Below are 12,532 nucleotides of genomic sequence, written 5' to 3'. Positions count from 1 at the left end.
TACACGTGCACATATTTGAATCCACGTCCTCAAATACCAGAAAGTTCCATCTTCTGGAGTGCGCTCTATAGAACAAATTGTATTTATTCTAAATGATGCACTCATTTGTGTTTGAAGATGTGAGTCCGAATAGGTGGAAACACTCTTTAAGGGTAACAAAATCTTAAATGACCTATGGATGTTTAAAGAAAACAATTCCATATTAGATTATGACATAAGATGAATTGCAGAATGAATTTCTATACAATTGAAGATTTAGATTTAAATATCCTTAACCACACTTGAATTCTTCAAATATGTTGAGCACTTGAATTTTACAAAACTTTCAAGAACATATATCCAAATTATGGCACTAAGAAACCATTATTTCTCAACTGTACTCAATGCAATGATTTAGATGTATATATAGATATGGATTCTGAATCACTTCAGCTCAATAATATATATTAGCTAAAATCTATACTAAGCATAGAATTTTTAATAAAAAAAATCCAAATATTTCGGATTATGCTCTCTCAACATGGCACGGCTTGTGCCTGGTTTAAATATATAAAGTTGCATTTTATGTCATAACTTGACTCAACTTATTAGATGACTTGTGAAAGTGTAATCTGAAAATTTTCTTTGAGTGTACCTCAAGATTTTGTCACCCATAACTACACTTGTACATATTCGAATCCACATCCTCAAATGCAAAAGATCTCCATCTTCTGAAGTGCACTTTATAAATTAAATCTTATTTGTTTTATAGAGTGCATTCCTTTGTGTTTGAGAATGCAAGTTTGAATAGTAGGAGATATTCTTATTCAAAATCTTGAATGATCTGTAGGGGTTTAAAGAAAACAATTCCATATTATGCTTTCACAACATGGTCCAATTTACTGGGATTAGATTGAAACATAAGATGAATTGAAGAGTACATTCATATATATTTAAGGATGTAGATTCAAATATCTTGAAGAGCACTTGAATTTGACAAAAATTCAAGAATATACTGAGTATCCAAATTATGGCACTAAGAAACCATTATTTCTAAACTATACTCAATGCAATATTTTAGATGTATATATACATATGGATTCTGAATCACTTCAGTTCAGTAATATATATTAGCTAAAATCTATACTTAGCATAGAATTTTTTAAAAAATCCAAATATTCTTCAATAGAATTTCTTTTATATATTCGGTGATTATACTTTTATATCATATTTGGAATATCTGTTGCGCATGAATATATTCAAGGAAAATGTCAAATTGGAGAATTCAATATCATATATCAAGGCATGCAAGATTTATTAATTAGTTTCTTAATGAGGGTTCGTGCAAAAGAAGTGCATATGTATGTATATATGTATATTTGCAGAAGATTCCAGTGCAAATGATTAGTACAGCATCTGAATAGCCCCTGTCAAGTACTTTCATATATAAGCTAGTAAAAAATGTCACGAACTTCATTTGAAGAAATCGAAATTCTTTTGATATGAAACATATGCATTGACATGCATGCATTGCATGCTGCACTTGGAGTTAAACGTTTGTCGATTAATATATCTAATGATATCAAACTAATTTAGGCTTTAAAAAACCCTGCCCTTAAATCCATAATCAGTTGGTTCAAAGTTTTCAAGCCTAGTTTATGTTATGTAGTAAGGTCTCGGAAAAATCAACCAGAGACGAGTTTAATGAAAACCTGTCGTTAATCGCTGTCAGCTTTTGACAAGAATCACTTGTTTATAATCTTCTGTTTGGATTAATGTGTAAAACATTAGGTAAAAGAAATTCTGTTCTTTTACTAATCATTAATGTTGCATATTTTCATTGTTTTCGATTTGAACCAAAGCCAAACCCTAGAAAATAACGAAAACAAGAAATATCTCCAATGTTAATTAGCATAAAATTTGAGAAATAGAAGATTATATTTATGTACCAAAACAAGAAAAAGAAGAATTGATATTTAAATCCGAACAAACTAAATGTTAATTAAATACATGAAAGAAATTGGAAAAATAAATAAATACAATCATAATTATTTTGAGGTTTGAGGCATAATAGCATTTATCATCCGACAATTTTTTTTTTTAAAATAATTACAATAATAAAAATAACAGGAAAGAAGAAAACGTACCATGGTATATAATATGGATTATTGTTGTTTATGTGGAGGTTAAAAGAACTTTTTGGTGGTCTTTGGTGGCGATGAATCGTGAGGCTCAGGTCCCAATCTAAGTTCAAGATCCAATTCAGACCCTAATGGAGGTTGGGTGGATGAAAACCCTTTCTCAAGGCCCTCCTGAACTTGGCTTCTGGGATTTTGATCTGATTTGGAAGGTTTTTCATCAAACAAAGGCAGTTGTCGGATTTGTGATCCGACAATATGGTCACTGGTTTTGTCTGTTCTGGCATCAGCACCATCATCCTGAAGAACCCAACGCCACTTTCCATGGCTGCTTGGTGTGTGAGAATAGGAGGGGATGATCTTGGAGATGTCGAAATTAGATTGTTGGGTAGTAGCAGTAGTTTCATGAGTTGGAGAAGGTTGTTTGAGCTTGGCTTTGTCTCTACGGTGAATATTCATGTGGCCACCAAGGGCTTGTGCATTGGAGAAACCTCTCTTACAAAAAGTGCAGTCATAGGATCTTGCAGGGCTTGCACCTTGTTCATCCGAGGATGCCTTGTCTGGGTTTTCTGGTGCAGGCTGATCAGTCTCCATTCCACCACTTGGGAGAATCAAAAAGGAAAGGAAAATGAGGCGTGGTCAACTTGAGGATAGTGAAGGTGTTTTTGTTTATATTTATAGAGGCCTGCAAATATTATTCTAGACTACTCAAATAAAATGATCTGTAATTTCCTGGACTTGGACTCCACCAAGGAACCAACTAGTGTAAATTTTTATATCTTTAATTTGGGTTCTTTCATTAATTTAAGAGTTCTAAAGACTTGGTATCAAACTTAACTGTAACTTTAAATAAAATAATAAAAAATTAACTAGGTTAAATTGTAAAGAAATTGATGTATGAAGGGTAAAAGATCCCATATTTCTGGTTCTTAAGAACAGAATCTATGCTATGACTTCAAAACCAATGCAATGTGCGTAATTGTTTTGTAATTTTAACATTATCATTTTCTTGAGCAATTCAAACATTTTTCTTCCCTACATTTGGCCTGCCCCTCTTCGTTGCCCATGCAAAGCCAGTCTTACATTATGAGATCCAACACCATAATTTTAATTTTTATTAAAATATTAATCATCGGATCCCTTTTCTTTAACAATTTATATATATATATAGCATAATATATGATTGACAGAGAATCTCTATTTGAATTAGTGTCACGAATTAACCGGATACCATTTCTTTTGTGAAATTGAAAAACATTTTGCATTCAAGTCAATTAATTTTTTGTATTTATTTACGAGAGTTATGTTTGTCGTTTTAATATCAAAATTATGAATTTTATTTTCTATTCAAATTATATAAATAATTTATATTAATTACTTTAAAATATTTAAAATTAATATTTCATATTTTTTTTTACATTACAACCTATCTAAAAGCAATATTCTAACTTTTTATAGTATTTTTTGACAGCAATAGAATATTTTAAATCTTAAGTCCAACTTTTCAAAATAATTTTTATACAACAAATTTGTTTTTGAAAAGCAATACTAAACCAACTAAAATTGACAAATAAAATGGAGAAGAATAAGAAATTTCTTTGTATCTAATGTTTTTCAAAGGCTTAAAACATCATCTACTCCCTAAAGTAAATTGCTCACTGCTCCATTAGTGATTGAAAATCTTGAACCAATCTTTCCTTTAATTTCAAACCCTAAATTTTGGTATATATCTTTCGTTAACTTAACATTGCTGGGTTTATTATATTATTTTTGTTTTGTTTGCAGGGAGATAAAAGTTTATAAATCCTCTTGGAACTATTGCTATATTTTGAGCTTGAACTTGTGATTGTGAATGGAGGAACCAAATATTTTATCTGCAAACCCTAGATTAAGATGAAGTTGTAGTAGGCATTTTCAATAACTGTAACTTTATCATTAAAATTACAAAGGTTTTTAAAAAATCTATTCTCACTTTATTTCCATGTGATTGCATGTAACAGCTTACTAAGTGTTGCTAAATTATAAGCTAACGGAAATGGAAAAATTCGGGTAACAAAATATAACTCTAAATATCAATTTGATCTAAATAAATAATATTACTTTAATTTTGTATTCATAATAACTCTGTATCTCATTCTTAGAATATAATTTCATTTTTCTATTATTTTAAGGAATGGTGTCCTACGGGGTGACAAGCTAGCCTTCCGCCCAATCTCTTTAAAGGAATGTAATTGACAATTAAGAGTCAAATATTTCATTACATTAACTTATTTTATATGTATATATTATGATCAAATCTTCCTTAGTTTTAATTTTATGATTGGAGTTAAAGTGAAATTAATTTAATTAATGAAAATATATAAAATATTAAATTAGAAAGTAATTATTTTATTTATTTAAATGTTTTGTGATAAATTCTAGTACATGTATAAGCGGTTTATTATATGTATTTATGTTACTTGAATTTAGCACGAGTGTCGAACAAAAGGATTCTTAGTAACTAATAATTTGTGTCGCTCTCACTCAAAGTGCATGTTCATATAGATATCAATATATCACACGTGCCTTTACTTGTTACAACTGGGCGATTTGAATTTAAAATCTAAACATAAATAGTTTGAATGAAATCATAAGACTACCTATGTTTTACATTTTTCTTTATTTCCCTAGGATTGTAATTTAATTGGTTAGAGCACCGCCCTGTCAAGATGAAAGCTGTGGGTTTAAGACTCATCAGTCCCGACGAATACAATTAAAAGAATACATCAATTGATCCCTCCATTTTCTGTCAAAGGGGATACAATTTACAAAATTTCATTCCCAACTATATCTTCTTCTTCTTTTTTCCTTTCTCTTTTTGGTTGGAGTTTATTTGTAAACGAATGAAAGTGGAAAAGCAATCAAATCAGGGGCAAAACCAAGGGGTTGGCAGGAGCCCTGCCCCCCTAAAATAGAAAATTTTCTATTTAATCCCTTTGAAATTTTTAAAATTTTAAATTAGTAAAGGTAAAATTATACTTTGTCCCCCTAAAATGATAAACATTTGATTCAATCCTTTAAAAATTATAAAGATAGATGCTATTAAAATGGTGAAATTACATTTTTATTATCGTAAAAATTACAATTTAATATCGCCCAAAAAAAAAGATTCTGACTTTGCCCCTGAATCAGATGATAGATTCTTTTGATTGGACCAAGCATCACTTTTTGTATTTGGCATGGATAAAAATTTTCCTATATTATACCATTCAATTGTCGACGATGAATTTATCTGATAGCCTAGATATTGTATGTGTTTAACATAAATATGTTGAATATTTTATATTTTTTAATAGCTTATATTCGAAGAATATGGATATTTTTATAAAATAAAAACTCAAATAAATACAACTCAGAAACAATTATTGTCTTCCATTTTATTGAAGTCATCATAAATATTATACAGATGTAAACAACCAATTAAACATTAATAAATATACTAATTCTACACCGAATATCAATATGGTAATTTAAAATCTTTCTTTTTCGCGAAAATTTCATGTCTTTACAATTGTAAGCATTAGAAAAGACATCAAGTAAAGTCCAAAATTGCTCCACCTCCTTTGAATGATCAAGAGGTTATTTTAAGGACAAGGTAGCTATCAAGTTGACTTACTGTAAATTTTGTCCAAAAAAACTCCCAGACATAATTTTATAAGAAGAGACAAGCTCCTTTTTGGTGGTATCCCTGTTATATGCATATGTTTATATGATGAATGGGTTAGAAGAAAACAAGATTTTGTATATGCGATTTCCATGTAAAGAAAGTGAAGTTTATACGTGATGGGAAATCTTCATTCGTCGTTTTTATGCAGATAGAGAGTATGTTGATGTTTAACAACTTCTCCAATGACCAATTTTTAGTTGTTATAAATATTTCTTTGAGAAAGCTGAAACCCAGCATCAGCTTGGAGTCGGAAAGAATGAAGTGGAGGTTAAGTACTTGATGTGTTTTTGAAATCTCAAGCAAAGAGTTGAATGATAATAATATGGGGAAAAAATATTGAAGAATGAAAACTAGAAACATTCTGGATTTCGGAGAACAAAAAGCGTCTTTTCTTGAAACACTTTGAAGGCTTTTCTATGGAATTACAATATGAACAAAAAATAAGAACCAAATTTCAATTAATTCTTGGTTACAAAAATTAGATAAATTTGTGAAAAGATGAAACCCAATTTAATGACGTAGGGTTTGATGTTTAGATTTAACACCAACAAAGGATTTCAAACGACTTCTAATCAAGCTAATTAAGCAATTTGAAGTTACGAAGAATTCTACCTACAATCCTTGAAAACTTGAGTTGAAATTTCTATCAATAAACAAATCTCCAAAGAAAACTCCCTTGAAGAGAAAATCAGAGATACATTATTGTCTATTACAAAACATATATATATATATATATATATCTAAGCTACTTGGAGAAACAACTCTTTCTTTGCCTAAGAAACATTTTATCCTTTAACTAATTAGCAATGATTCAATTCAACAATTGATATTAGAGCTTCCTACTTAACATAGATAGTGGTGTTTCCTGGTCTTGCTAATTGTTAGATATGGAAGGATATTTAACTACTCAGCCCTTTATGTTGGATAATAACAACTATGCCTACTGAAAGATAAGAATAAAGCCTACATCAAGTCTACTGATGAAAATGTATAGAGATCTGTACTCACTGGATGGAGGCAACCTATAAATCAAATAAAAGCTAAAAGAACCCTGAAGTCTAAGTTGGAATAGACCGCTGATGAGAAGAGACTTGCTAATGCCAACTCTAAAAATACTTTATGCTATCTTCTGTGGCGTTGCTCAGCAGGAGTTTAAGAGGATTTCAAAGTGCACTATTGCTAAAGAGGCATGGGGCATCCTTGAAATTGCCCATGAAGGGACTATAGCACAATTAAACATGTTGGAAAAAATTCAGTTTAAAAAACAATTTTGTTGCATAGTGGGATTTTTTTTCTAAAACTGAGTGATTGTGACACTTATAGCAATATACCCATTACCAAATTCGCACCTTTGTTTTGGAATAGGCAATAAAGAATGCTCCCGGCTTTCGACCAACACGATCTTCTCTGCTATTCTTGAAACTTGACTTACTTAGAGTGTAGGTTCTAATCACGAATTGATGAACACTTATTATCTCCAAAAACAATCCAATGAGTTAGATTTTTTTCTATTCTCTACTATAGTTTAATCCACAAATCTAATATATATATATATTATATATACACTATAGCAATACGAGGCTATAAAAAAATAGAGAAACAACTCCCATGTGGCATAGTTAAACTATCATTTGTCACAATAATAATCATCATGTGTAATCATTGACTATATTTAAAAAAATTAATTCAAGGCAAATTCCTTACAAAAGATAACGACAAATTTGGGATAAAAATTCCTCATATTTTTTAATATCTCAAAAATTTTAAAATAAAAATTAATTCAAGGTAAATTCTATATAAAATATATTTCCACTAATTCAATACATTGCTTACTTAAGGAAAATAATACATGTTGTTATATTTAATTAATTAATTAATTTTAAAACATTTATATTTATTGTTCACAATATCGATGCATTTAGACTTGTTTTTATTATATATTATATTAACAAATTTTATATGAATACAAGATTATGCATATATAAATATATTTTATTTTTACATCAATATTTTTGTGTGATATTTAACTTAAATAATACACGCTTTAACTCTATCTATAATTAAATATGCAGGGATATATCTATATATAAATGTGCAGGGATATGTTAAATATACATTAAAAATATAAAATTAAAATTAATTATAATTCTATCTATAATTAAGTTAAATAAATTATAGGAAATAAAAACTATAAAGCAACTTCACACAAATATATAGTAAATTTTAAATTCAAAAAAATATTTTTAAATATTAACTCTTTTTCTTTTGAATAAAAATATGAGATAACTAAATTAAATTAAATGATCAAAAGCACCACCCAAGAAAGTTAATCAACTCCCTAGGTATACTTGATTGTTTAGCTAAACAATCAACGACTTGATTTCTCTCCCTAGGGACATGCCTAAGCACCCAATGTTCCTTGCGTACTGTAACATCTGTTGACGTTTTCGAAGCAAAGCCGAATTCAATGTCCCCAAAAAGCTATCTTGAATAGCTTTGACCGCCTCCAAACAGTCTGTTTGAATTAAAACCTTAACATATCCATTTTCTTGTAACAAGAGTAAACTATCCCAAATACTCCAAAATTTAGCATCAAAGACAGAACAATTATCCAAAATATGATTAAACCCGACAATCCAGTCTCTAAACTAATCTCACACCACACCACATCACTAGAGGAGGTGGACCTTGTGCTCACATTCACTGCCGCATCGATATGTAAATAGACAAATTTGCCTGACGAAGATTGAACTGGAACCCTACTAAGTGTCCTATTTGTATGTACAATCGAAAATTGTAGAGCCCAACATAATGAAACTTTAATTATCTCTGGAGCGTTCCAAGACAATAAAAAATGAATAAATTTTTGTTCTTCCAAAGGCGCCACGTGACTAAACCAAATAGGTAAAGACCAAATAACATCCGCTAGAAGTGCCCTCAAATGTGAAGATAAGTTAGAAACTAACCAATCAACAAAGTTGGAAGAGAAGAAAATGGTACTCTGATTTAAAAGCATGAAGAAGAGTCTTCATATGCATGGTCGCAAACTAGGCAAGAAGGATCCTGTCTAATTCCTCCACATTCGTGAGCAATCGTTGCTTTAAAGCGAGCCACATAAAGATATGAACTTGTAATGTATACAATATTAAAACTAATTTACACCAATTTGTTAAACTCAAAATGTATCTTTAAATGAGGACACATTTTATAACATTGATTAAAGTAAATTTACAATTTTTCAAATATTATTAATTAATTTAAACATAAAAAAAATTATAAAAATATTATAATATGAATACACAAAAACAAGCAAGAATCCAAACTAGTTATACCTATTTGAGAATTGCATGCAAATAACAATTCACAATCTAAACCTTTGACATCATTGTGTTCGCATTGTTAATTTAGGGAAAACTTATATTTGATGCTCTTAAAAATTCATTAGAAATAAATAAACATATATACCATTTGTTTTCTTTCTCAATACTTGTGAAGATAATAAGTCTCTGAATCAACTGTTCAAATAGATTTTTTTTTTGGAAGGATTCAAGACATTTTAACATTGTGCCTTCCTCCTTCATAGGTATTCTTCTTAGTTTAGGTGAGCTCTCAAACTTCTTTTGAATGATGACATAAATTGGATTGTATATATTTATATAAAAATTTCAACCACAATCTCATTTATTCTTTTACATTAATTTTATATATTTATGTAATATTTTAATTACATTGTGGGTATGTCATAATATAGTGAATATAAAAGTTAAAAGGTTAAATTCTACTTTTAGTCTCTATAGTATGCGTAAGTTGTGAATTTAGTCATTGTAATTTAATTTGATCAATTTTAGTCCATGTACTTTTTGAATTTTAAAATTCAATCTTAACCTAAATTGTAACCGTTAAATTTGTTTGGTTAAATTATGTTTTTAGCCTTGTACTATGTTTTAAGTTGTAGATTTAGAGTGTATTCTACAATTAGACGCTTTTCAATTTTAAAATTTTAGTATTAATGCAAATGATAACTATTAAATTAATTAACTAGATTTTTTAGAAATAGCAAGTTGACATTTACCATTATACACATGTGATAATTACGCATCGATTTTGGAAGTAGCATAAGTTAATGAATTAATAACTATCATTTCGTCAGTATTAATATTTCAAAATTCGAATAAGGAGTGAATTTACAATTCAAAGTTTAAATGAAAAATTGACCCCAAAACTTTAATAATAATAATAAATCAAAAGTGATGCTTATGAGTAGGAGTGTTCAAATTTTGGTTAAAATCGAATTAACCGACTAAATCGATCTGATTCAGTTAATCGGTTAGTTAACCAATCTAATTCGGCCGGAAGTCAATTAATGACTTTTTGAAAATTCAATTATCGATTAATTTGGTTTGAAATCAAATAATTAATCGAACTAACCAAAATAAACCATATTAGCAACCCACAGCCCACCCAGGCCCCAACAACTAGCCAGCTAACCCAACCCAAATAAATATTTAAAACCCAACCCAATCGAAATAATTAATTAATTTATAATTTAGTAAAAAAACTAAAATTCCTAAAAAACTGAAAATAACTCAGCAACTCACAAAATCCTTAATCGCAGACCTTCCCTTTGTTAAAGAAGAGGTTTGTTTGTTTTAAAAGACATTTTCTGTCTATTTACTTCTTCTTTTTTCTGTTTCCTTACCTTCACTCTTTGACTGGAAATGAGTGTTTGAATGTATTTTTAATTAGACTGATTTTCTATTTGGTTTTCGAGAAAGTAAAGGAAGAGTGTCGAGGATTTTGGTTGATAGAGTTTAATAGAGCTGGGCATTTTACTTTAAAGTGGAGATAAAAGATTTTTTATTTTTTGAATTTCTAAAGTTTAATAGGGAGAACTTTAAATTTCTGTTTGATTTTCTAGATTATGCGTGAAAATGTGGTAATGCTGTAGAATGTAGGAGATGGGAGAGCTTTCACCGAATCAACCTTGCTTTTGGAAAGTGTGACGGCAAAAGTGAAAATTGGCATTCAATTAGGCCATGTTGCTTTGGTTTCTTTGTAGTTGGATGCATTGTTTAATTTGGTTGTAACTTGTTCATGCTTTGTAGAAAGAGTTGATTGACTATGACTTTAATTCTGAAGATTGTTGACCATTATAAATTCTAGGTATAAGCAAGTTTTGTTAAGTCTTAAGATTTCATAGTGGTGATAATCATTTCTCTAGAACTGGAAAGTGATCATATCGAAACATTGTTCTGCAGTTAAATTTTCATGTTTTGACAAGCTTTTTGAAGTTAAATTGTGCTTTTCAATCAAAGTTAATTATGTTTAAAATATTTGATTTAATCAAAAACAAAAACACATAAATTTCGGTTAATTCATTAACCGGCCGAATTAACAGAAATATTTTAGTTCGGTCAAATTTTTTTGAAAAAATTTCAGTTCGATTAACTAAAATTTTCCATTACACTTTTAGGTTAAACATTTGCTGCATTAACAATCTCCCTTAGCCAATGAGAAATGGCAATATATATATATATATATATATATACTTTCCTTTTTCTTCCTTCTATCTCCCTCTTTCCAGGTTTTTATTATTATTTATCTTCTCCACGTTTTGTTTCAATATGTTGTTTATATGAAGGTAGAAAATGAGGCGTCTTATAGTAATAATGATTTTCAGCAACTTGATATGCTTGAGTAATAAGCTTTTGTATATGAGAGTAAAATAAAATCAAATGCAATGAAGCAAGCATTTGTATATTTAAAATGTAGGCGAATCATGCAACAAACTTGAACTGAAGGAAACCTTGGTAGACGATGTCGTTTCTGTTTAACGTTTGATGCCTTTGTTGATTAACCATGTTTCTCAGTTTAAACATGCCTGCCATAATAATTTTTGGAGTTCTTTTCTTGTTTCATGGTAATTTTCATATTTTATTTTAATGGTTTATATTCGAAGTTAGTAGTTGTGGTGTTGGGAGTACGAATCCCTGCTCTCCCATCAATCTGCATCACTTTCAGGTGTGAATCTTACAACTTATGATGATGGAATTCCATCCATTGAGTGTAATCAACGTCGCAGGTGTCTTTTCACGCAAATAGACAGGTTGCTTCATCCAGAGGTACTAAGCCAGAGCTATCAATTATTTAAATCAGGCCATATTTTAGTTCCTTTTACTGGGGAGAGGAAGAAGAAAGAAAGGAAAACACGTGGGGGAGAGGAAAAAATCAATCGAAGTTAATTCTTTTTATTTTTTTTATTTTAATAAAATAAAGAATTAAAACAATTTTATTTTCATTATATAATTATTTGATCTACATAATGTTAAATGATTTTCTTCTCAAAATTTGATAAAGTATCAATCATAAGTTTAATTCGCTGGAATGAAATAGGATATTCCTGTATAATTTGATTTGTTGAATGAAATAAATAATTAATAATATGATATTAATAAATAAGTAAAGAATAAGCATAAGATAACATTATTATCCTCAAACTAAATAAATATATTAAATATAGTTTATAAAAATATAAGAATAAATTAATAAAAACATTTTAATATAACTGTTAAATTTCACAAGAAAAATTAGGAGGTTTACAAGTGTCCAATAATGTTATAATAAATTATTAACAAATACATCTAGAAAAATAATATGTCAACTTTTTAAGATGGTTTGTGGAATAAAAAAACACTACTAATATATCAAA

General features: G+C 29.0%; 1 protein-coding gene across 1 annotated transcript; it reads right to left on the bottom strand.

The window, feature by feature from the left end:
• Positions 1-2,165: 2,165 nt before the first annotated feature.
• Positions 2,166-2,711, bottom strand: LOC105761873 (transcriptional regulator TAC1). The gene has a single exon (XM_012579826.1). The coding sequence runs from the start codon at positions 2,709-2,711 to the stop codon at positions 2,166-2,168; it is 546 nt and encodes a 181-aa protein (XP_012435280.1).
• Positions 2,712-12,532: the final 9,821 nt, after the last annotated feature.

The sequence above is a fragment of the Gossypium raimondii genome, chromosome 7 (assembly GCF_025698545.1).
Source record: "Gossypium raimondii isolate GPD5lz chromosome 7, ASM2569854v1, whole genome shotgun sequence".
In the NCBI taxonomy this organism is placed as follows: domain Eukaryota; kingdom Viridiplantae; phylum Streptophyta; class Magnoliopsida; order Malvales; family Malvaceae; genus Gossypium; species Gossypium raimondii.
Note: the sequence above shows the minus strand (reverse complement) of the source record. Positions and strands in the feature narration are given on the sequence as shown.